Raw genomic sequence first — 27,195 nt, forward strand, 5'->3', positions numbered from 1 at the left:
CGCGCGGGCTCAATAGTTGTGGCTCGTGGGCTCAGTAGTTGTGGCTCGTGGGCTCTAGAGCGCAGGCTCAGTAGTTGTGGCGCACGGGCTTAGTTGCTCTGCAGCATGTGGGATCTTCTCGAACCCATGCCCCTGCATTGGCAGGCGGATTCTTAACCACTGAGCCACCAGGAAAGTCCACGTTCTACCCTTGAGGTGCTGTAATGAGAGAACTTACAGAGAGAGAGCCATATCCCTCATTCTGCGGACTTTTCACAGTGTAATATGCTGCTGGATTGTGAGCTTTTTTTTCCATTTATTTTATTGAAGTATAGTTGATTTACAATGTGTGTTAATTTCTGCTGTACAGCAAAGTGATTCAGTTATACATTCTTTTTCATATTCTTTTCTATTATGGTTTATTACAGGATATTGAATATAATTCCTTGTGCTATACAGTAGGACCTTGTTGTTTATTCTATATATTATAGTTTACATTTGCTAATCCCAAACTCCCAATCCATCCCTCCCTTACCCTCCTCCCCCTAGGCAACCACAAGTATGTTCTCTATGTCTGTGAGTCTATTTCTGTTCATAGATAAATTAATTTGTGTCATATTTTAGCTTCCACATATAATTGATATCATATGGTGTTTGTCTTTCTCTTTCTGACTTAACTTCACATAGTATGATCATCTCTAGGTCCATTCATGTTGCCACAAATGGCATTATTTCATTCTTTTTTATGGCAGAGTAGTATTCCATTGTATATATGCACCACATCTTCTTTATCCATTCATCTGTTGATGGACATTTAGGTTGTTTCCATGTCTTGGCTATTGTAAATAGTGCTGCAGTGAACATTAGGGTGCATATATCTTTTTGAATTATAGATTTCTACAGATATATGCCCAGGAGTGGGATTGCTGGATCATATAGCAACTCTATTTTTAGATTTTTTGAGGAACCTCCATACTGTCTTCCATAGTGGCTGCACCAATTTACATTCCCACCAACAATGTAGGAGGGTTCCCTGGGTTGTGAGCTTTTTAAGGGTGAGAAGCATCTTTTATTCATTATAGTATTATTTGCATATCACTTAATCCAAAGAAGAGACTCAACAAATGTCAAATTGATGAAATCTCAGTATATAAACTCTTCCAGCAGGATTTCACTGGCAGTGAGATCACCAAGTTAAGTGGCAGCTTCTTTCTTTTATGTGTACACTCTCCTCTTCAAGATCTCAGCGTCTTCTTTATTTGCTTATGCTAGCAATTCTTGATTAACTGTATTAAGGAAGCAGAATAGAGATACTAATGAATAATTCAAGATATTAGAACGAAGTCCTCCAAATTTTTTCTACAGGGATTTGGTGTACAGTCAGAGACATGTATATTCACTATTACCTACAAACTTAGAGCATCCAAGAACTGCCTGGCAAAAGTTCTGGAATTTAAGCCCTTTGAAGGTAGGAATTATGTGTGGTTCTCATGAATATAATGGCTGTAGTAGTGCACATCTTCATACATAAATGGCCCATCAGCAGGTAGACAATTATTTGGACACAATCACATTGAAACAGTTGTCATAATTTGTCAACTTTTTGCTTGGCTCCACTCTCAACAGTTATAGTTCAGAAAAGATAGGACTCTAGATCTCTTACTATGCTACCTAAAAAAGAGAGTAACTTTTTTAAAAAAAATATTTATTTATTTATTTGGCTGTGCTGGGTCTTAGTTGCGGCATGTGGAATCTTCATTGCAGCATGCGTGTGGGATCTAGTTCCCTGACCAGGATCGAACCCAGGCCCCCTGCATTGGGAGCACGGAGTCTTAACCGCTGGACCACCAGGGAAGTCCCAAAAGAGAGTAACTTTAAAGAAGGAATTTACAACTGTGTGCAGCTTGCCCAAAGGAAAATTTTTTTTTCACTTAAAAAATTATTTTGTTAAGTTATGGAGAAAATTAATATCATTGAAGGTTTAGAAAAATATATAATAGAAAGATTTAATCTCTCTACTCACAACTACTATTCTCATGTGTACTTCCGTAGTCGTTTTTTTTTTTTTTTTTAATTTATTTTTGGCTGTGTTGGGTCTTCATTGCTGTGCGTGAGCTTTCTCTAGTTGTGGCGAGCGGGGGCTACTCTTTGTTGCAGTGCACGGGCTTCTCATTGCAGTGGCTTCACTTGTTGCAGAGCATGGGCTCTAGGTATGTGGGCTTCAGTAGTCATGGCACGTGGGCTTAGTAGTTGTGGCTCGCGGGCTCAAGAGCGCTGGCTCAGTAGTTGTGGCACACGGGCTTAGTTGCTCCGCGGCATATGGGGTCTTCCGGGACCAGGGCTCGAACACATGTCCCCTGAATTGGCAGGAGGATTCTTAACCACTGCACCACCAGGGAAGTCCCCCTTAGTCTTTTTATGTATATAATTTCATTAAAAATTTTTCTGATTTAAATATAAGATGGGGGTCTGTTTATCAAATGGGAAGGTGTAAGTTTCACACAGTGCTGAGGTTCTTTTAGCTTTATTATCCAATATGGATTTGAGAGATGAGATGCTAAAGGGATAGAATGAGTTAAATGTCAAGTTGAATATTATGATTGGAAAACAGTTGAAATATTGAAGATATTGAAAACATTTCTAGGCAGATAATAAAAAATGTTAGAGAATAAGTTGCTGGGGCCCATCTATGTTTGTCATGTCTCCTGTATTGAGGCACCATCAACTACAGGAGCTTCGTAGCCTAATTTGAGTATAGAGGCTTTGTTCAAAATCCTAAGATAATTCTCAGAACACCGTATTTCAGTTCAGTTAGCTGCTGGGATAACCTAATAATCAGTCAATAACTAGACCACCACCAGCTGTCACAGATCATATCTCACACCTATATACTAGTTTATAGGTATCTTATTTAAAATTCTAGGATTTCAGGACTTCCCTGGGGCTCAGTGGTTAAGAATCCACCTGCCAACGCAGGGGACACAGGTTCAATCCCTGGTCCAGGAAGATCCCACATGCCGTGGAGCAACTAAGCCCGTGCTCCACATCTACTGAGCCTGCACTCTAGAGCCCACAAGCCACAACTACTGAGCCTGCGAGCCACAACTGCTAAATACCGCGAGCCTAGAGCCCGTGCTCTGCAACAAGAGAAGCCACCGCAATGAGAAGGCCCCGCACCGCAATGAAGAGTAGCCCCCGCTCACTGCAACTAGAGACAGCCCGCATGCAACAACGAAGATCCAATGCAGCCAATAAATAAATAAATAAATAAAATGCTAGGATTTCAAGGGTGACAGTTTTTCTAAGGAAACCAACTGTTAAACACAGTGTAGTCACATTTGAGGTCAGGAGCTAAAGTTAGCACACAGGTGAAAATCACACATAATCAGAGTCAGCCTTGAAAAATCTCTCAAATTGCCCATGGCGTATAGAGTGTAGTCTAACTGGATTTGTGTATATGATCATACTCAGTAAATATGCACGATATGGATGTTTAGTATATACAGTGCTGCAGAATTTATGTAATAAGGTATGGATCTTCAAAATATGGTAGTTTTTTTTATTTCTTAAACTTTTTTTTGGCCAAGCATATATCATTAAATTTAAGTAAGTGGATTTGATGCTTACGCCATTCCATGTCTCACTCTTCCTTCTTTTTGCTAATTTTTATGAAAGACTTGACCTAGTACTATGTTAGCTGGTTGCCTCTCTGTTTTCTGTCTGTAAGCTCCCTAAGGAGAGAGTCTGTGTCTTACTTATCTTTTTTTTTTCTTCTCTCCCTAAAGCATCTAGTGTAGTGTCTTGCACATAGTGTTTAAGAAGTGATGGTTAAAGAAGAGGAAGAGGGACAGTTATGTGTGTGTATTGGTAAACACCATTTGATTACAAGTAACAGAATCTATTCCAGTTAGCTATGATTCTAAAGGAGAATTTACTGAAAAATCATAGGGACATATCATGGAACCAAGGAAGGAAATATACAGGTCTCACTAGGGATTGGAACAAAGCACTTAGAAAGCCTCTAGGAACCAAAAGAACTGCCCTTTGTCCCTGGCTTTCTGCCTAACTCTTCTGGACTCTGACACTGTATTTGACCCTCCTTCTGCTTAGGGTCATAAAATTTTATGCCTTGGCTTCTGTTAGCCCTCTTCATTTGCTATGTGTTACCAGCCTTCTGTGCTTCTCCTTAACATTTGGTGGAAGAAAGCCTTTTATGCAGCCCTTCTCCATTTAAGCACCAGCAGAGATTAACTGGAGTCCTGTATCTCAGTTGCAAGCTCCAGGACTTCCCTGGTGGTCCAGTGGTTAAGACTCCACGCTTCCAATGCAGAGGGCACAGATTTGATCCGTGGTCGGGGAACTAAGATCCCGCATGCCGCACGTCGTGGCCAAAACAAATGCAAGTTCCTAGGAAAGAGACCGGCTGACTTAGCTTGGAACAGCCTTCCAGTTCTGGTCCCAATGCCGTGATGAGGGTGCGCAGGATCACATGGACTCCACCACTCAGCATAGAGCACGTTCTCTAAGAATGTGGTTTAAGAACTGGGAGAAGACAGTTGACAGTGTGACAAGAAAATGGTGGACTCACAGACCATATTTTTCTTTCTCTTCATGTAACCGTTGCTAGAAAGCAAAACATTTTGCCTTAAGACAGTTCAGCATCTTGAGATTCTCAAAGTGGGGAGTAGAGCCTGAAAACAACCACCGTGTGATGTCCTGGCAAAGGGCAGTGCGTACTCCCAGAAAAAGAACTCCCTCTTTCATTGCTGATTGTGCCTGTGTTTATTGTACTTATCGTACGCTTGTTGGAAAAGAATAATCTTGAGAAAAATCTGCTTTGGGCCTGTGTTAAGAGAGACAGAGCTTCTCATACTTAGAAGGGTCTGGAATGATGAATTTAAAGCCATTTCTGCCAAACTTTCACCCTTTGAAGGACCTGCTCCTTTCAGCATGAGTGGCATATTTGAAATAAATAAACATCAGGGCAACAGCAGAAGCCTCATATTAAAAACAAACAAAAAAGTTAAAGTCCTGTCCACTGGGTAAAGGATGAAGAGTATATTTGGATATACTTTGCAGAAGGAGCAGCACCAGGGTCACTGTTGTTCCTCTCAGGGGGATGAACCTAAATATGAAAGTGTGCTTGAGTTGGTGAGTCAGTAGCAAGAGCCCGTGACGGGTATATGAAAGCCGTCTCCGTCTTGAAACAGACTCACAGACATAGAGAATAGACTTGTGGCTGCCAAGGGGGAGGGGGTGTGGGGGAGGGATGGATTGGGAGTTTGGGATTAGAAGATGCAAACTAGTTTATATAGGGTGGATAAACACAAGGTCGTACTGTATAGCACAGAGAACTATATTCAATATCCTATGATAAACCATAACAGAAAAGAATATAAAAAGAATGTATGGGGCTTCCCTGGTGGCGCAGTGGTTGAGAATCTGCCTGCCAATGCAGGGGACACGGGTTCGAGCCCTGGTCTGGGAAGATCCCACATGCCACGGAGCAACTGGGCCCGTGAGCCACAATTACTGAGCCTGCGCGTCTGGAGCCTGTGCTCCGCAACAAGAGAGGCCGCGTTGGTGAGAGGCCTGCGCACCGCGATGAAGAGTGGTCCCCACTTGCCACAGCTAGAGAAAGCCCTCGCACAGAAACGAAGACCCAACACAGTCATAAATAAATTAAATAAATAAATAAAAGAACGTGAATTTCTTTAAAAAAAAAAGAATGTATGTATATGTATAACTGAATCACTTTGCTGTACAGCCAAAATTAACACAACACTGTAAATCAACTATACTTCAATCTTAAAAAAAATCTCTGGGGGACTTCTCTGGTGGCACAGTGGTTAAGAATCTGCCTGCCAATGCAGGGGACACGAGTTCGAGCCCTGCTCCGGGAAGATCCCACATGCCGCGGAGCAACTAAGCCCGTGCGCCACAACTACTGAAGCCTGCGCGCCTAGAGCCCGTGCTCCGCAGCAAGAGAAGCCACCGCAATGAGAAGCCCGCGCACTGCAACGAAAGTAGCCCCTGCTCGCCACAACTAGAGAAAGCTCGCGCACAGCAACAAAGACCCAACGCAGCCAAATAAATTTAAAAAAACAAAAAACAAAAAAACTGTCTTACAGTATATGGAGCAAACTTCAGACAAGGGAAAGTGTGTTGTGCTTTTCATCTTTTCCTCTTAAAGAGTGTGTGTGCATATGCGTACATTTCCAAATCTACCTACCTTGTCCAGAAAACATTTTAAAAGGACATTTAAATGCTTCTATTGATGTTATAGCATAAATCCAATCTGTAGCAAAAATTTTGTGAAGCAAAAATAGAAAGGATTGTTTCATTTACTGGGCTTGGAAAGGCATAATTGTCATACTCCGTACTAGTTTGCTGGTCTTTGATGGAGCTAATTTAGTCGTGATAGCACTATGAATTCCTTTCCGTTCTTCCAAGGACAAAACATCATGACTTTTAACCTTTATTAGCTAGCTACAGTAGTTAGCCATAAATAGGAACAGATATTTCTGAAGCCCAACACTCAGTACACTTCTGGACTAGGATAAATTCTATGGTTGTGTGTCCTTTGTGTTATTTTCCATAGTTTCGAGCATTGGGACATTTCTCATGTTACGGCTAACAATGTACTCTACAGTATCGTGAAATATAAGCATAAAAGTTCATATGTAATGCTGTGAGAGACTTGCTTATCTGTTAGAGCCAAACCCTTGTGGCCCTTCTCTGCTCCTTAAAACTCTCAAACAGCTCTAAGTCACATGAGGCATAGAGAGTAATTACCTTTAATTATATACATAAAATTTATTCCTCTCTCCTGCAAAAAAAAAAAAAAAAAGCACCACTTCTATTTTAGATACTTGGCTGGTGAAGACTTGTTGGGCCAGTAATTCCTTTAATTGCAAATAGGGAGTTGTGAGTTTATTATAGAAATTGTGTGGCCTGCATGCACCTCACAGTTACACAAAGTACTGACGCCTTTTCAGTGCATTGTTTTGTAAAGTACACAACTGCTAGAGATATTTGCTCAGAGTGAAGGCAGAATTTGTTATTTGGATTTTGACTTCTTTTAAGGATCTTCATGAAAAATAGAAGGCAGAGTTCCAAAAATAGACCCAAGTAACTTATATGTACGTGGCCTGGGCTGGAGTGTGGTGATTAGTTCCAGAAAACTATTATAGTGCTTATGCAGGCAAAGGTTTAGAAAAGGTCAAGCACCAAAGCCTGTCAGAGGAAGCTTGCTTATAAGTTTGCACAGACCCTGAAGTTTCTGATGTCATTTTCTCCCCTTAATTCTTTTTTTTTTTTTTTTTTTTTTTTATTGATTAATTGATTGATTGATTGATTGCTATGTTGGGTCTTCGTTTCTGTGCTAGGGCTTTCTCCAGTTGTGGCAAGCGGGGGCCACTCTTCATCACGGTGCGCGGGCCTCTCACTACCGCGGCCTCTCCTGTTGCGGAGCACAGGCTCCAGACGCGCATGCTCAGTAATTGTGGCTCACGGGCCCAGCCGCTCCGCGGCATGTGGGATCTTCCCAGACCAGGGCTCGAACCCGTGTCCCCTGCATTAGCAGGCAGATTCTCAACCACTGCGCCACCAGGGAAGCCCTCCCTTTAATTCTTGATCATACTTTACTTTTCTGTCTTTACTCACATCTCTCTTACTATGTACCTGCATGTTTCTCTTCCTTCTATGTCCTCAAAGCCATTCTTCAGACATTAAGAATAGCTTAGTGGCTGCCCTTAGAGAATGCCTTTTGAAGGAGGGCAGAGGCAGAAGTCTCAGTGACCATCATAGCACTGACCACAGCCCTCAGTCACTCCCCCTCCTTAACTCATAGTTTGTCAAGGTTAATCATTAAGAGAGAAGGTAGCATTTAGCATCCCCAAAGCTATGGAGTACTATGGAATGAAAGAGATGAGTCGTTGAAGTGAATTATTCCTATGCATTATGAGAAGGTGAAAGCCTGTATCTACTGTCTTGTATTAAAACTCAGTGAATTCCTTTCCAGTGTCTCTCAGTGTCATTGTGAGAGATAATATTTTCCTTAAGTTCCAGTAACAGACTACATGAAGATAGATAACGCCTCACATCCGTTATCAAAATGATAATCCAGTTGCTAGCTAAGCCCTTTTGTATTTGTAGAATATAATGTATCTATATGCATACTTAAGACAAAAACCAACAAAAAGATCAAGTTTTAACATTTGTGACCAATATTTTCATCTTTCAACGACTTCTAAGTAAGTGCTTTATATTCCACCCACTTAAAAGAAGAGTTTGTCAGCTCTGTACACCTCTGCACTCTTTTGTGCTTTCAACAGTCTGACACACTTTTAACTTTTCTCTCCATTTTCCTCTTTCTTTATGCTTCATATTGCTTTAATTCATCTTTTCTTACCAACCTGTAGAGTCTCTTACTAATAATTACTTTAGTCATAGCGCAAGGAGATGAAGTTTTCACTAGCAAGAACTCAGCATCAGCTGTGTCCATAGCACTACAGTGAGTAATTTGAGGGCCACAGAGTTATAAATAACATGGTCACTGCCCATTGGAAGGAAAATGTAATGTTTATTGAGCTTTCATAATGTTTTTTGTAAGACATTGTTGTACAACTCTCAAGGAGCTCACTAAGGTATGTAAGTAACTATAACGCACACAGAATGTGTGGAATGTTATTTTTTTAAGTTACCTATAAAATTATATGGAAGTTCTGAAGGGAAAAATGGTTTCTAATTACGGGAAACAGGGAAGGCTTTTTAAAGAGGGTGGTAGCTATGGGGCTGAACTTTCAAAAAGAGGTATAATTTACTCGAACATGTTCAAATAGAAGGGTAAAGAAAGCTTTCCAAGAATAAAATAAGCTAAGGCCCAGAGGCAGGTATGTGTCTGTTCATACATTTATTAAAGAGGTGTTCACTGAGCATCCCACTTGGGTTAAGTACTGGTCTAAGCTAAAGCCCTGGGGATACAGTGGTGAATAAGAGTAGGCATTGCCCCTAACTTACATTCTATATTTATTTACTTTTTATTTTCGACTGTGTTGGGTCTTCGTTGCTGCGTGCAGGCTTTCTCTAGTCGCGGCGAGCGGGGGCTACTCTTTGTTGCGGTGCGCGGGCTTCTCATTGCGGTGGCTTCTCTTGTTGCGGAGCACAGACTCTAGACGCATGGGCTTCAGTAGTTGTGGCACACGGTCTCAGTAGTTGTGGTTCACGGGCTCTAGAGCTCAGGCTCAGTAGTTGTGGTGCACGGGCTCAGTTGCTTCGCAGCATGTGGGATCTTCCCGGACCAGGGCTCAAACCTGTGTCCCCTGCATTGGCAGGCAGATTCTTAACCACTGTGCCACCAGGGAAGCCCCCACTAACTTACATTCTAAAAGGGAGACAACCTATGATTGGCTCCAGGTAAGCAGAATCAGCAGTTCTAAAGAGTTTCAGAGGAAGGAGAGGGTTGTGGGCTGGAGAAAGCTTCTTGGTCGGGATCATACAGATTGCTAAGTACAGAACCTCTTGTCTGTTCCATTATTGTATGTAAGTCAGCTTCACTTGTATCTTTCACAACTCCTTACAGAGCTGAACCACTAGCCGCATATGACTACTGAGCACGTGAAATGTGGCTATTCCGAATGTGCTCTAAGTATAAAATACACACTGGGGGCTTCCCTGGTGGCGCAGCGGTTAAGAATCCGCCTGCCAACGCAGGGGCACGGGTTCGAGCCCTGGTCCAGGAAGATCCCACATGCTGTGGAGCAACTAAGCCCATGTGCCACAACTACTGAGCCTGCGCTCTAGAGCCCGTGAGCCACAACTGCTGAAGCATGCATGCATAGAGCCTGTGAAGCCACCACAATGAGAAGCCCACGCACTGCAACAAAGTGTAGCCCTCGCTCACCGCACCTAGAGAAAGACCGCGTGCAGCAACAAAGACCCAATGCAGCCAAAAATAAATAAAATAAAAATAAATTTAAAATACACACTGAATTTCAAAGATTTAGTATCCCAAAAAGGGATGTAAAATATCTCAATAATTTCTTTTAAATTCTTATTGAAGTATAGTTGCTTTACAATGTTGTGTTAATTTCTGCTGTACAGCAAAGTGAATCAGTTATACATATACACATATCCACTCTTTTTTAGATATCCTTCCCATTTAGGTCACCACAGAGCATTGAGTAGAGTTCCCTGTGCTATACAGTAGTTTTTCATTAGTTATCTATTACATATATAGTAGTGTATATATGTCAATCCCAATCTCCCAATTCATCCCCCCTTTCCTCTTTGGTAACCATAAGTTTGTTTTCTATATCTGTGACTCTATTTCTGCTTTGCAATCTCAATAATTTTTAAATTGATTACATGTTGAGGTGATGATATTTTAGATATGAGTTAAATAAAATCTGTTATTAAATTTAATTGTACCTGTTTCTTTTTACTTTTAAAATATGACTTCTAGAAAATTTTAGATTAAATCCATGGTTCTCATTCATGGCTTGCATTATATTTCTATTAGCGCTGTTTTAAGGCAATGCTAGGGTCCTAGTGTATACTTAGTTCTGTTATTAAAGATGTACTAAGGCAATATGGGTGTATAATACTCAGATAAAATCCTTATTTTTCCTTTTCTTCATTCTTTTGATCTTCTTTTTATTTACTCAGATATCTCTGCCTTTTCAACTTTGTTAATGGCCTTTGCCATAATTTTTAGAGACATCTGCTTAACTAGTAGGTGGTTCAGAATTTAAAGAAACTCCAGGTGAGAGTAAAATGGTCTTAGTTTTTCTAATTTTGGAGAGCTGTTACCCTGCTTTTGCCACTGTGCTTTGAGCTACCTGTATGCTTGCTGGTCCCTCAGCCTGCAAGATTATTCCCTCTCCCCACACTCCAACCTAATCGGCTCTTAACCATCCTTCAAGACTCAGCCTATAACCCCGGCTCTCTGCGAAGCCGTCCCCAATCCCTTCAGTCAAGGTTATATGCTTCTCTTTATTGTTCCCTTGGCACTCTATTCTCACTTGTGATGTTTGATGAATGGACACACTGACTACCAGACATTTTACACTTAAATGAATTTGAAACTGGAAGCAGGGACATTGCAGCACTTATTCCTTAGATTAAGTGAAAATCAGCAAGATAAGTGAGTTCACTTTGCCTCCTTGGAAGTCTTCATGCCTCCTCAGTGACCAAAATTATAAGGTCATCTCAAATGTTCCACCAGGTCACATCTGTTCTGACTGGAGAGGTGTTTGGGTGAAGGCTCAAATGAGGAAAGAATGGCAGGCTGTAGCATCTGTTCCATTGACCGGTTCTGTGGCAAGCCGGTTAACCTCTACTTTCCCATTCAGAAAATGAGGGTGACACTTGGTACTTTACTCTTCCATGGCTATTTTGACGCTTAAGGAAGGGTATTAAGTATTAAGAGAGTTCAATAATAGGGGACACTCTGCTTCTGTGCTATGATTAGACTGTATGCTTTAGTGGGTTTGTTTTTTCAATCAGGAGACTTCTGGGAAAAATTTGTTAAATGGGTCCAAAGTTAATGAAAACATATGCTTATCTGCTTTTTATACTTTCTGTATTAATCTAAACATATGCCAAGTTGCCCTCTGAATTCCTAATGATATGTTTAATTTATTAGGTTTAATTTAAAGATTGGTAGTTGTATTTGAAAAATACTACTAATGCACTCCTGATAGAGTCTTACCTGTGCTTTCTGTAAGGAAAAAATTACTCTTTCTTTATTACTTGAGTTCATAACCTATCAACATCATCAATATCTTGTGATTGTCCCTTAGGTTCATACACAGACTACGTTTTACTGAATCTTTATTAAATTGGTTAATCTCCTATGAAAGTAATGGGACCCAGTAGTCCTCGCTGCCACTCTAGATGTCCGTGGACTTCAGGGTGCAGATAGGTATATGTGGTATAGTAAAAGAGCCTAGGGGACTTCCCTGGCGGTCCAGTGGTTCAGACTCTGTGCTTCCAATGGAGGGGGCGCAGGGTTCAATCCCTAGTGGGGGAACTAAGATCCCACATGCTGCACAGCACGGGCAAAAAAAAAAAGAGCCTGAAACTTGGAGGCGGAAGTGGGGTTTTAGGTCTTGGCTATACCACTCAGTGTATGACCTGAGCAAATCACTTCAAATGAATTTCCTTACCCATAAAATGAGAATAGTAATTCCTGTATATACTTGTTAGGATTAAATGGGAAGGCCTATATAAAAACACTTCATAAACTGTAAAGCAGTTTATGGCCAATAGACTTTTGTGATGCAAGTATGCTTTGAGTGGAAATTTCTTATTGTAGTGTTGAACAAATAATGGGGAAGGAAGGATTCTCCTGACTTTGAAATATCAATGATAATTTTGACAAAAACCTAGGAGACTCCTCCAAACATGCTGCTGGCTACGTGTAAGAGAGGAGATAACCTAGTGCTGGGGCTTTGGGAAGGATGAGTCAAGGCAGCTTCTGAAAACATTTTTAAATACTCTATGGGCCTGGATACTTAAGTAATAGGACGGTAGTACTAACGTGAAAAGAGGCCCAGCACTGGAAACAGACCAGGGACCAAAGAGGATTTAGAACTGGCAATGTGGCAACATATACTACAATGTTAAATGTGCATGACCCTTGACTCAGCATTTCCTCTTCAAGGAATCTACCCTCAAGATACATTTGTATTCATGCCCCAAAATGTAGGCACAAGGATATTTCTGCAGTGTTGTATGCATATCTGTCGAGACACGTTCCATTTTCAAATGATAGCGTTCAAGCTCACTTAATGGAGGGAGTGGTGGGGCGGGAGAGAATTTCTTGGCTCACAGGACTGAGAAGTCCAGGATTCTCACCTCAGGCCAGCCAGATCCAGGACCAGCATTGTCCTTGGTCCTCAGGTTTGTGGTATACTTGTCTGTCTGCTTCTCTCAGCTCTGCTTTCTCTGTGTTGGTTTCATTCTCAGATAAGTAGTCTACCTGTTCTCATGTGGTTGTCTCTGGTAGCTTCAGGCTAAGCTCCTTCCAGTTTAGTGATCGAGGGGGTCGAAAATTGCTCCTCCTTCTCTATAGTTTCAAAAAGGCCCAGAGTTGACTCTCATTGTACCGACATAGTTCAAGCTCCTATCCTTGACCCAGTTCCCCAGGGCAGGAGGATAGAATCCTCTAATTAATCTGGCTTGAGTCATATCCTTGGGGTGGCAGTGGGAAATGGCTTGACCCCACTTTAACCACATGTAGTAACAATGAAGGAATGGTGCTCTCCTGCTGGAAGAGTAAGATGTTATCAGAAGAAGGAAGAAAAGGATGCATGTCAGGTGAAAGCAATAGCTGTTCACTATAATGTCTATTTCTAATAACAAATATACGGATACAACCTAAATGTCCATCAGTACAGGAAAACTTAAATGTGATACATCATAGGGGGAGATATGATGTAACTTTTAAAGTGAATGATGTGCATACATGTGTTGACAAGGAAAAATGTCCATTATATCATATTAAATTACAAATGAAGTTGCAGGAAAGTATTTTTAATTATGTGTATGTGTATCATCTATTATGGATATGAATACTTTTTATTCGTATGTTTCTGTACTGTTTTTGGTTTGCTATTGTATTTAGTTAAAATTAGTATATATCACATTTATAATTTAAAAAACTAATGTCCCAGGTGGCCCCCATTCCAGATAAAGAACTGGAATTGACAAATCAAGAACTATAGAGATGGACTTCCCTGGTGGCACAGTGGTTAAGAATCCGCCTGCCAATGCAGGGGACGTGGGTTCGAGCCCTGGTCCGGGAAGATCCCACATGCCGCGGAGCAACGAAGCCCGTGCGCCACAACTACTGAGCCTGTGCTTTATAGCTCGTGAGCCACAACTGCTGAGCCCGTGCACCACAACTACTGAAGCCTGCGGCACCTAGAGCCCATGCTCCGCAACAAGAGAAGCTACCGCCATGAGAATCCTGCACACTGCAACGAAGAGTAGCCCCTGCTCGCTGCAACTAGAGAAAACCCGTGCACAGCAATGAAGACCCAACGCAGCCAAAAATAAAATAAAATAAATAAATAATAAATTAATTAATTAAAAAATTAAAAACTATAGAGAGATGGACAGATGATGCAAAAACTGTAAAATAGTATTCAGGTAACTGATATAAAAATATCAGGACTTACCTGGTGGCGCAGTGGTTAAGAATCCACCTGCCAATTCAGAGGATACAGGTTCGAGCTCTGGTCCGGGAAGATCCCACATGCCGCGGAGCAGTTAAGCCCGAATGCCACAACTACTGAGCCTGCTCTCTAGAGCCCGCGAGTCACAACTACCAGCCCATGTGCCACAACTACTGAAGCTGTTGGACCTAGAGCCCGTGCTCTGCAACAAGAGAAGCCACCGCTATAAGAAGCCCGCGCACCGCAATAAAGGGCAGCCCCTGCTCGCCGCAGCTAGAGAAAGCCTGTGGGCAGCAACGAAGACCCATCGCAGCCAAAAATGAAAATTGGGAACCAAGGAGGTGGGTAGGACAGATTAACCAGATTAATCTGCCTGTGTAGTAGGGTGGTGGATTTATATCCTGGAAGGATAATGTTAACCAAAAAGGCATGTGGTTTGGAAGAAGTGGGGTAGGGAGCACAGAGAATAACTTTGGCAACCACATGAATGAAAGGGAAGAAGAACGAAGGCGGAGAATGTTGGCAGCTTAGTATAGCGAAGTGAGCAGTGAATCTGGAGTTGAGAGGTCTGGTTGTGTTACTTGGGCACCCTGTCAGCTAGGAAAGGTCACACTGTCTCTCAGGGTCTCTATCTCATATGTAAAATGGAGTCGTTAGTATTTTCCCTTTTTTGTTCATAAGATGACCATGAGATTGAAGTCAGATGGAAAAGGGCTATGTATGTAAAGAAAAGACCATATAATTCCAAGTTAGGACCAAAATAAAGAATGTGTCTCAAAATGGAGTGGGAGAAGAAAAGGATAAGAAGATGTCATCAGACTTCCTTTGCACATTAGACAACTTAGATGGCTAATTTCGTTGGTCATTTAATCTATTTGGATGGGCAGGTGCTTTATTGAGAGATAGGAAGACGTTTACATTTGTTTGTGTGTATGTTTTTCAGTGCTGTTCACTAAAATGAATAATTCTACATAGTTCACCTGCATGTGGGAACAGCAAAGACATAACTGCACATACCATATACAACCATTATGGAAAAAAATACACAGAAGAAAGTCCATGTAGAAATACTACAACTCTGAATTACTTGGAATCTTCATATTGGTGGCTTGCCCAACAGAACTTCTTAAATATCATTCCCATGAAATCCAAATAAGAACTACTCAGAAATATCAATTATGTTAGCATTCCCACACATTTAAAATCTGATTAATTCGTTTTGCTCTGTGTATTTTAGCATTTTGAGGTGTAAATATTGTGTGTTCCAAATAGAAAACTCAAGTCAATTTCACTGAATTGTATTTATTTATTTACTTAGTACTTATTCTGCCCTTATCTACCATGTGCTTGGACTGGTGCTAGGCAGTGATATACAAACATAATTAACACATAGTAGTCACTGCCTTCAAACAACCTTCTCTTAGTTCATAGGGAAGGCAGATACATGGACAAAGAAAGTGTAATGGGAGTGAGGCAGGATTGTCAGGAAGAGGTTCACTGTACTTTGAATAATCTCATTTTTTTTCTTCTTATTCCTTCTAAATGCCAGCTAAAACTTTCTTTTTAGTTGTTATTGTTCAGGTGTGTGTTAAGAAGAATTGATCATCTCTCAGCTTTTGAAGCTCAGTAGATAGTCTGTCTATATAACTTTTTTTTTTTTTCTTGGCTGTGTTGGGTCTTCATTGCTGTGTGCAGGCTTTCTCTAGTTGTGGTGAGCGGGGGCTACTCTTCGTTCCAGTGTGCAGGCTTCTCATTGTCGTGGCTTCTCTTGTTGCGGAGCACGGGCTCTAGGCGCGCAGGCTTCAGTAGTTGTGGCATGTGGACTCAGTAGTTGTGGCTCGCGGGCTCTAGAGCTCAGGCTCAGTAGTTGTGGCGCATGGGCTTAGTTGCTCCGCGGCATGTGGGATCTTCCCGGGCCAGGGCTCGAACCCGTATCCCCTGCATTGGCAGGCGGATTCTTAACCACTGCACCACCAGGGAAACCCTGTCTATATAACTTAATCACAGGGACAAAGTGGTAAAATTTCAGAGATTGGGGGGGGGCGGTTTATCCCATAAATTTACCAGTTCTGAGCTGAGTTAGTCTTTTGGGGAAGAGAAAGGATCCCCTACCCTTCAATCCCACCCCCAATACACAACACACTTTTAAAACATTTTTTATCTTTGATGCTGTCTGCTGCAGAAGAAATCTGTCCTGTCTTGGACTTTCTTTCCTGACTCCTTTGGATAAACAAAACTTTGAACCTGCTTTGAGGCTTAAGGCCTTTGTAATTATGTGTGTATGTAATAGAGAAACTGTAAAAGCTCAATTTCTCTGGCTCAGAAATGTGAGATTATTCCTCTGCTCTGCCTTTCCTCACCTTCTCTTCTCCCACCATACAAATTTGAGCTCATGTTAGGAGCATATGTCTGGTGATATTCCAGTTCCCAAGAGGCCAGTGATCAAGACAGTTGTAAAACATTTTTCATTATAGGTAAGGCAAAGTAGTCCTGATATCTTTAATTTTGGGTCTAGCTGTTTCTGTTATTTAATCAGCAGTTTAAGTAGATTCATATGTTGAACTGGTTCATATTGTAAAAAGGCATTTTTTTCAGAGTCAGAGAAATGAGACGGATTCTGTTCTTTTTTTAAAAGAGAAACAAACACATGTATTGTCTCATATTTTTGTAATAATGCATTGTTTTTATATTTTCTGAGTTTTAAAGCCTATGCTTTCATTTCCCCCTTTCACTTCTTCCTATGGAATATTGTCATGTTAGTCTGCCTATTCTTTCTGCTTTCTTGTTAAGTGGACTTATTTAATATTATTATTATTACCCCTGGTGATAATTCCCTGTGTGTCAGTAATTCCCTGACCTCTCATAAACACTAAGGAACATTCAGTAGCTGTGCTAAAAGCCGCTACCATTGATGGGACCAAGGACAGCTTAACTTTGGAGAAAAACTATCCTCTTTTCTTTAAAAATTAAAAAACAAACTGTATAAATAAAAGTAGGGAATTGCTGAGGCCATTATGTCCTTAAAGGTTTTTTTCCAGCCCTGACTTTAGAAGACAGTCATCATCAGCATATACTTATTTTTTCATAGAAATATTTATATGATGTTATTTTTTTACATCTGGGTATTAATGTAGGTATGGGACTTATTTGAATTTGCTTCACATCTAGGTAATTTAGTTTTTCAAAAAGAATGAAAAGCTAATTATTAGGCAATAATGTGATCAAATTACCAAAAGCTTCAAGGTGGTTCTATTTCAGTTCTCAGCCTGATGTGTATTTAAAAATATCTCTACTTCGAGTAGCTACTGTTCATAATACATTGTGGAATCTTTTTAGGTAACAGCTTGGATGATAAAGAAGCCGTTACCCTTGATTTGGTGTGTTTAACCCAAGTTAAATTTATGACAGACTGAAAATTAGCTGTAGTGTTACACATCTCACTTCCTGTTCTGTGCAACTTGATATATGTGTGGGCCATATGTCCAGCAGGAGTTATAAGAATATGTTATTGATGGATGGAAAAGCTGTTTCATAGTTCCCTGTGAAAATATACACTGTAACTTGTACAGTGTGTATATAACCTTGCAGTTTTGGTTTATGAGAGATTTAACCTGTGGCTAAAGGTAATATAATGAAATCTGTTGGAAATCCTTCAGAAGAGGAGAATTTGAAATCTACTTCTTTAATTTTCAAGCTTTTATGCAGTTGACCAATTTAGGAGGGAGACCTTAACTAAGTGCTTTTATTTTCAGAGCAGAGGAGAGATTATAACAGTACCTTAGTTTCTGAAATACCATGGATCAAAGAATTCAGTGCATATCTACGTTGCCTACTTCCCCCACGTCATTCCCTTTACCTCAAAATTATTTGCAGGAAGTACCTTGTTTTCCACATGTTTATTGTAGTTAAGGCTTTGCCCTCATCCCCAGTCTTATTAAAGGAATTCCACCATAATGTGGATTAATTTAAAATTTCTTAAACAATGGATTAGCGATGGCTCTGCAAAAGTAGTGTGAAACATAATATACAGGATTTCTCATTTAAATACAGCCCAGGTGATAAATCATTACTGTACAGTAATCTCTGACCAAAGAGGCAAACTTTCCTAGTGGGCCTGTGTCTGCGTCGTTCACCACCAGCACTGGCCAGTTTTGGGGCAGTCATGTGTGAAACCAGACACAGATTGGAACTTGTGTGGGCATCTCTATCTGTACAGACAGTTCTAATAAATTAAGGCCACATCTCCCAAAGAGACTTCTGTACTCAGCAGCACATTTTCTGTAATACCTAAGAAACTCTAAACAGACAGGTCTTTCAAATAGCCTTAAAATGATTACTTTCAATAGGTGTTGAGTCCAGTTGTTCTGATGTGAGAGAACTTCTGAAAGCGATTAGTCTGTCAGTGTTTTCTGAGTCTTCATAATATATTAGCCATAAAGCAAAGCAATGCCCTTTATTTCTACCCTCTAGGTTGCACTTCTGAATCACCTGTGGAGCTATGCTTACATCCACTACTAGAAATTCTGGTTTTAAAAAAAAAAAAAAAAAGAAATTCTGGTTTGGTAGGTTTGAAGTGAAGTCACTGTATCTGTTTTCTAAAGTTTTAGAGATACTTCTAGTAGACACACTTTCAGTTGAGTACCACTACCAGTTACCACTACAGGCTACATTTGAATTTGTACCACGCATATTCTATATAACATGGAGACAGGTTTCATTCATACTGGTGCTATGGCTTTACAAAGAGGAACCTAGAAGGTAGCTAGAAGGAAATCCTAGCTATAATCAGAATTTTGGATTTAAAAGAGAACCAGTCTAGGGACTTCCCTGGCAATCCAGTGGTTAAGACTCCACGCTTCCACTGTAGGGGTTGAGGGTTCAATCCCTGGTCAAGGTCCCACATGCCATGCGGCGTGGCCAAAAAATAAAACATAAAAAAATAAGAGAACCAGTCTAAACCCCTCCTCTTTACAGATGAAAGAGAGCAAAGAGGTGAAAGAATTTTCACAGTTGGTACCAGAACCAAATCCATGACTCTGACTTGAGCTCTTTCTACACTAGCATCTTGGACTTAGTCCATCTTTGAGAAAAGCTTCAAGGCCACTTAGTAATCTAGAAGTTGTCTTGAGCATCCCAAAGCCCAACAGGGTATTGTGAGGTTCAGAGTATTTAATAAAAGGAGCAATAATGCAGCCAGCATGAACTCCTCGCATCTTTGAAGTTACTAGACAGGAGTTACGAGTGACATTACTCACAGTTAGAAATTATAGACATCACCCAGAAAGCTTTTGTGACTTCTTTGTAAACATGGAAATTTCTGACAAGAGATGCCTAGATTTGGTACTGAAGATTGTCAAGAACAAGATGATCATCTGTCTTATTTTTAAGCTGATCCTTAAGTATTGGCAGCAGGGCTAGAAAATTATGCCAATATTATATTTCTACACAGGTCTGACTTTTAGCTTGTACTTCAGAAGGAGGATATTGTGCCTAGATTTGCAATTTAACCAAGTAAAGGAATAGTATGTTTATTAATTAGGATTAGATTTGGTTGTTAAAAAAAAATCCAAACAACAGTAGTTCAGTCAGGTAGAGATTGATTTTTCTTTTCTTTTTTTAAAGCTACATGAGATATATATATTTTTCATATTTATTTGTTATTTATTTTGGCTGCACTGGGTCTTAGTTGCGGCACATGGGATCTTTAGTTGTGGCATGCAGACTCTTAGTTGTGGCATGCATGCGGGATCTAGTTCCCCGACCAGGGATCGAACCCGGGCCCCCTGCATTGGGAGCCCGGAGTCTTACCCACTGGACCACCAGGGAAGTCCCAGATAGATTTTTCTTTTGGATTAAAATAGTCCAGAGGGAAGGGCAGCCCAACATTAGTGTGGTTGCTTCATAGCCGTCAGGGATGGGTTCTTCTAATTTTGCTCCATCCATCTTGGTACTATCTTAAATCTTCAAGGTATCTGATGGTTCTAGATGGCTTCTGGAGCTTCGGTCATCTCAAAGGGGCATACCTCCAACTTGAGCCGGCTCCCTTATTTTTTTTTTTTTTTTTTTTTTTTTTTGAGTCAGCTCCCTTGAAAGAACTTTCCTAGAACCACCCTATCCAACAATTTCTGCTTCCATCTCACTGGTCGTTCCTATTATCAAGGGAGACTGGAAAGTTATAACTGGGCGAGTTGCTGTTCACAATAATTAGAAATTTTGTTGTTAAGAAAGAAGGAGGGGCTTCCCTGGTGGCGCAGTGGTTGAGAATCTGCCTGTCAATGCAGGGGACACGGGTTCGAGCCCTGGTCTGGGAAGATCCCACATGCAGCAGAGCAACTAGGCCCGTGCGCCACAAGTACTGAGCCTGCGCGTCTGGAGCCTGTGCTCCGCAACAAGAGAGGCCGCGATAGTGAGAGGCCCGCGCACCGCGATGAAGAGTGGCCCCCGCTTGCCACAACTAGAGAAAGCCCTCGCACAGAAACGAAGAGCCAACACAGCCATAAATAAATAAATTAAAAAAAAAAAAAAAAAAAAAAAAAGAAAGAAGGAGGGAATGGATATTGAGCAGGTAACCAACAGATCTGCCACACCTGTTTTGAAGAGTATAATTTTTATATTAGGAAAATCAAATTTTAGTCACATCGAAAACTATTATATAGGATATAAAATATTAAAGATCTCCAAACTACAATCTACCATGTGTCTGATTAATAAAAGCAATAAATCTCTATGGTACTGTTCTGCTTTGGATTTCTCAGTAGAACTCATTGGGAACAGCTGTTAGGTTTTATATATTTTAAATGAACTGAAGAAGGAGTTCTTCAAAACAACAGGAGAAAAAAGATAAATTAAACTCGGTTTCCTTTTGGAGATAGGGAGAATCATAACAACCACAAGGACAATTCAGTGGATATTTATGGAGCTAGCAGAAGCAGAGTATACTATATGAAATGGTATGAGACAGGAATGAGCCTATTAAACACTAAGAAAGAAGTTGTTTAGTATTTAGATGGAATATGATAGACTATTGCAGCACATGAAATAAACACATATCATAGCAATGAATCATACGGATTCCAGATATACAAGACCTGTGATAGAGACAAGGATGGGCACATTGGGTTAAAGTTCTAAGTATTAGACATTGTCTTAATCTAGTTGGGCTGCTGTAACAAAATACTACAGACTGAGTGGCTTATAAACACAGAAATTTATTTCTCACAGTTCCAGAGGCTGGAAGTCCAAGATCATGATACCAGCATGGTCAGGTTCTGGTGAAGGCCCTCGTCTGGGTTGCAGACTGCTGACTTCCTACTGTGTCCTCACATGGCTGAAGGGGCTAGGGAGCTCTGTGGGGTCTCTTTTTTAAGGGCATTAATCCCATTCATGAAGGCCCTGCCCTCATGATCTCACCTCCCAAAGGCCCACACCTCTTAAAACCATCACACTGGGCATTAGGTTTTCAACATGCGAATTTTGGAGGGACACAAACATTCAGATTACAGTAGATATAATTACCTCTGCCTGTACCCTATCTGTACAAATAAAATGCGAAGATGGAGAGAATTTTGTTGTCTAAAAAACTTACAGGCAGGAGCAAGCAGTAGTCTGCAGCGTGTACAACTGTAGACCGTGGTGTACATAAGTGTATTAAGATGGAAGTGTTCTCACTCTGTAAGACCAGATTTTTAGAGTTCTGTAGTCTCGTTCATACCCACAGTTCACGTGATGCCATTTAGCACGTATTTATTGAGTGCCCCATATTTACAGTACACTTGAAGGAGGAAATTCATTCACAAGTTGCCACGTAGGTGAGAAAGTCTAGATTTTGGCTTCTTATAACTATGAATTTCAAATCTGGGGAAAACCCAGCCTTGTATTTTTATTCCTTTTCCTTTCATAATGACTTATCAGTAACCAAACCCAGTCTGTTGACTTTGCTCCAACTGTTAGGAAACAGGAAACTACAGAGACTCCCTATGAGAAAAGGACCAGGCTGTATCCTCTGTGACCTCAGCCCTTCGGTCTGAGCTCTCCTCAGAGCAACAGTTGGAAACAGTTCCATCTCCTTGTGGCTTTGGTAGTAAGCATAGGGAGTGCAAATGAAACCAGCTAATGCAACAAGGTGTGTTAGCCTGGCCTTTGAGCTCATGAGCCATCTTTTGAACCTTTTATGCTAGTGTGCTTTTGGGCATCCTTGGGGGAGAATAGTTTACGCTCCGATCCAGCAGTGGATCAGGGACCATTCTCTGTCTTACATAGCAGTGGAAATGCCTTTGGCACTCTGGTATTAAATAACTGCTTATTTGAACATATTGTGCAATGGCTTAGCCTTTCCCACACATTACTAGTTCCCTTTGAAGCTGTTGTGCTCAGTTTGAGTTCCCCAGTAGGGACTATGAAAGAAAACAAAAATCTCACAAATTATATTTCCTTTTTTATCTACTTAGTGCTGTTGCAGCTATCTCATATTTTGGTTTTTGTGTCCCTCACTCTGCACCCTATTTTCCCTCTGCTTTCAGGTGAAGGTCTCCCACAGGTGTATTACTTTGGACCATGTGGGAAATACAATGCCATGGTGCTGGAGCTTCTTGGCCCTAGCTTGGAGGACTTGTTTGACCTCTGTGACCGAACTTTTACTTTGAAGACTGTGTTAATGATAGCCATTCAGTTGGTAAGTTGGCATTGCCATTCTGCAGAAGGATAGGCGGGGCGGGTTTCCCAGCCACATCCTTGTGTCCCTGTTGGTGATTTACCAGCTGTAGTGACACCTAGTGAATGCACACTTACCGGCTTGGTGGCATTCTAGGAAGCTGGCTGGGGCAAAAAGGGTTAATCCAGAGAAGTTGCACTGCATTTGCCGTTTGCTCTATTTTAAGAATTTGCACCTTGGAGCAATACTCTGACCTTGACTGAAGTGGAAATTTATTTAGAGAGAAAGAGGATGATTAGGAAAAATTGTACAAATGCAAGTAACTTCTTTGTTGTTTTATTTATAGGTTTTAAACACATGACTGTAAAATTTTGTCATGTCCTCCCTCTCTCCTTACCATTGCATCCAAGAAAAGATTGGAGATGTAACCCACTGCCCTAAAATCAGATTCCAAAGTTGTGTGACCAAGAACCTGCCTTAGTTCTCTTGCCTTTACTTCTCACAGAGACTGAGACAGCTGAAGAGGCAGCTTTCTCAGCTCCTACCAAGTTACACACCAGTACCAGTTTAAGGAACAGTTAAGACAGTTCCTTTGAGAACTTTGTCATCCCCTAAGCAGAAGGATGTCTTTATTGGTCTGAAATGGTGATGGTCTCACCCACTTTAAAGACTTGGAAATGTTAGAAAATTGATCTTGACTTTTGAGTCAAAAATTCAAATGCTCAAGCTTCCCTTTCTATACTAAGTAGAAAAGCTTTGAAGATAGAAATGAACTTAATGATATTTGAATAATTTTATGATTATTATTTTGGGCTATGTTTACTTTCTCATAAAACCTATACTCCTACCTCTGCTGTTAGTTAGCTCTGTGATATCAGTCTAGTATTAACTTCTCTGGGCCTCACTTCCCTTATTTATGCAACAAAAGAGACAGAGTATAGGAAGGTGTGGGCAGGAGGTGAATGTGGCAGTGGCACCTGTCTTCAAAGGCCACCAACATATTCTGATTTCCTGCCTGGGAGTAATTCTTGCCTCTCAAATGCTTACTTTCTGAAGTAACATAAAAACACTAACTCTATTCATCATTTGCAAATTGTTGCATAGCGAAGTAAAACTGTGTATTATCATTTTAGATGAACTGTACTATCCTTCTCTCTCTTTTTTTTTTTTTAATTTTTATTTATTTGGCTGCACAGGGTCTTAGTTGTGGCAGGCGGGCTCCTTAGTTGTGGCATGCGAACTCTTAGTTGAGGCATGCATGTGGGATCTAGTTCCCTGACCAGGGATTGAACCCAGGCCCCCTGCATTGGGAGCATGGAGTCTTAACCGCTGCACCACCAAGGAAGTCCCTATCCTTGTCTCTTTTATCTTGATATTTGTCATATATTTATTTGTATCAGAAAATATACTCTGGTTTGCAAGAGTAAAGTGGCTCTGGGTGGTGAAGAAACGAGTTTTATTTTAATTTCAAAGCTTTGGGCTGATAAAAGAAAACGTTTTGATGTATTTTTACAGTAAACTTCTTTAGAGTAGTATTTCTATCATTGTTTTTCTCTCTTTTAGCTTTCCCGAATGGAATACGTGCACTCAAAGAATCTCATTTACCGAGATGTCAAGCCAGAGAACTTCCTGATTGGCCGACAAGGCAATAAGAAAGAGCATGTTATACACATTATAGACTTTGGACTGGCCAAGGAATACATTGACCCTGAAACCAAAAAGCATATACCTTATAGGGAGCACAAAAGTTTAACTGGAACTGCAAGATACATGTCCATCAACACGCATCTTGGCAAAGGTGTGTTTATTTTCAGCTCCATGAAAGGGGCAGGTTGTTAAAACACCTTTTTATTCCCAAAACACTTTTGTACCCATTGTGCATTACAACTTGTGATTCTTATTGCTTCACAGGGTAAGTGATTTTTGTACTTGAGAAATTAAGATGGTAAGTTAATGACTTTCCTAAGTATCCTGTTGACAACTTAAGGATTTTTCATTCTTTGTTTCCAAATGCTTAGTTTCTCAGAGTGTGGTACTTGAATTATTGAATTAAGGTGATAACATTTTAGTAAGTTTAGTGATGAGTTTGATATTTACATACAAATGGCCCCATATATAACCTGAAAAGGACATCAGGCTGATATCTGCTTTGAGGAAGAGTGCTTCACTAAAACATGGACTAGCCTTCTGTTCTCTGTGCATAGTTTCGTGACTCATTTTTCAGGGAAAAGCCTATGTCTTATTCAGTGAAAATATATTTGCTTTTCCATGAGTCTTGAATTTTACTCAGGATAGACAATTTGCATAAATATTGCTAAAAGCTGTAGTCTCACTTGTTAGAGGGACTAGTCCAGGGGGGGAGTATTTGCGAGGGAAGCCTAAGGAACAGTGAGAAGGCCCAGTAGGTGGGGCCCTGGGCCCTTGCCAGCTTCTCCAGGAAAGCTTCCCTTTTTATCTGTTTTATATATTGGGCTTTCATGGAAGATTCTATTTGAAGAAAAGGTTCTAAGGTGATTGAAAAGATATGTTCAAAAATCACCACCCTAGAGAGTAGACATATAAACAGAATATTAGACTCCTAGACGTAGCTAATTATGTAAGGTATTTAAATATTAACAAACAGTTTACACAATAAGTATTTTACACAATAGTACATTAAAGCTAATGTAAATAGCTATAAAGTTGCCTCATCGAGTAAACTGCTCAGATATTCAGATGAGGATTCTAGTATTAGTGAAGAGTAAAAATGACATTACAAAGTGGTATGATACAACCCGAGTTGAAATGAATGCTGTCAGGATTTTTTCGGTAACCACATGGATATTCTCACTTAACTAAACATAATAGTTTAAAATTATGCTGGAAGGTTCTCTGGCACTTATTACTGGTGTCACTTTGGACAAGTTACTTAATCTCCCTGGAACTTACCTGTAAAAATAGAGTAATATTTCACAAGGATGTTTTGCAGGTTGAATGGGTGATAATATATGTAACATGGGTCTCTTGCATAGTGCTCAGAATTCCCTTCTTCCTTCCTTTTTACAAGGAGATAGAGTGTGTGGTACATAGTAAAGTCATGATTGTTTGGTTTAACTGACAGAGTCTAGAAGTTGTTCTAATGCCTGCCTCCTGGGCTCAGCATTTGTGTTCTGATTTTATTATTCTTGTCAGGAAAGGCAAGAGCAGACAAAAGATGCATATCCGTGTTGTTTGTATAAGGTACAGTGTAATAGTTAAGAAAAAGAGATGTAAATTCTGGCTTTTTCCCTTAAACCTATGTGGTCCAGTAACCTTCCTTCATCAGCATCAGTTATCTCATCTACCCTGAAAGATGTATGGTAATAGTACCTTATACCATAGGGTTCTGTGAGATAATGCATATAAACTGTTTAGCATAGTGCTTGATGATAGTAAAGACTCTATAATGGTAGTTATCATTTATTGAACAAAATATGTTTTAAGCATCTACTGTCATCAGACTGGGTTCCTTTATCTCTTGATGTAGCCATTTCTGCTGGAACTTTTGAGTGTATCTCCACACGTGGACTTCCTGAGTTCCAGAGTTTTCTTCATGTCAGATCCAACCTGTCACCGTATTTGTCTATAATGTCCCTATTACAGAGAATACATATAGGTGGTTGTCATATGCCCTTTAAACTCTGGCCATGGTCTCAAACCCAGAGAGGTTTCTGTAGGAACCCTAATCCTATTGGTTTTCAAATGTGTTGCATCCTTTGTGTTGTAATGAAGAAAAAGGGAAGTGTATCTTCAAATGACCTGGAAAGAATTGCCTATTAATTTTGTGAGGGCAGAAAACAAGGGAAGCAGCCCCCTAAACCTGATATTTACTACATTAGATTAGCCACCTTCCCACTGATTAAGTCTGCCCATTTTGTATTCCTTAATGTTTGAAGTTAGGGTGAGGACACTGGGTCACCTGGCCCCTTTCCTTCAACAAAATATATTTGACCTAAAATCAGGGATGTGATGCAAGTAAACCAAGCACATCTTTCTGATTGGTTGAAAAGCAAGCCTTTATGGTATGGAAGAATTTTGTGTCCTCCTGGTCTCACTGGTATTGAAACCTTTCTTCTTTGAAAATGAAATATCCTGCATGAAAAAAACAAGAGAAATACTGAATTGAAATCCTGAATTGAATGAATGTGGAGTGTTCAAAGAAATGTGGAAATCATGGCTCTGATTTTCACTCTCATTTTTTTTTGAAAGGCCTTTAAGATTTAAATTATTGTAGATTATTTTAGAATTTTAGAAATGGAAAATGACTTTTCAGAGTATCTAAATCAACCACTTTTTTTTCAGATGAGGAAATCGAAGCCCAAAAGGTGACTTGGCCCTGCTTAATTTGGCGTGGATTAATAAATT

The 27,195-nt window shown here is 40.3% G+C and overlaps 1 protein-coding gene across 8 annotated transcripts in view; it reads left to right on the forward strand.

Annotated features, from left to right (window-relative positions):
- The window catches only part of CSNK1G1 (casein kinase 1 gamma 1), a 166,733-nt gene that overhangs the window by 105,234 nt on the left and 34,304 nt on the right, over positions 1-27,195 (forward strand). For 7 of the 8 annotated variants that reach the window (XM_057543042.1, XM_057543036.1, XM_057543038.1 and 4 more), the window contains 2 exons: positions 22,682-22,833; positions 24,376-24,610. In XM_057543042.1, the coding sequence (XP_057399025.1) occupies positions 22,735-22,833; positions 24,376-24,610 (334 nt within the window). In that variant the 5' untranslated portion in view covers positions 22,682-22,734. Of the gene's footprint in view, positions 1-13,706; positions 14,504-22,681; positions 22,834-24,375; positions 24,611-27,195 lie in introns of those variants that run through there. The other variant, XM_057543039.1, reaches the window with a different exon arrangement.

This window comes from Balaenoptera acutorostrata, chromosome 3, assembly GCF_949987535.1.
Source record: "Balaenoptera acutorostrata chromosome 3, mBalAcu1.1, whole genome shotgun sequence".
Lineage (NCBI taxonomy): Eukaryota > Metazoa > Chordata > Mammalia > Artiodactyla > Balaenopteridae > Balaenoptera > Balaenoptera acutorostrata.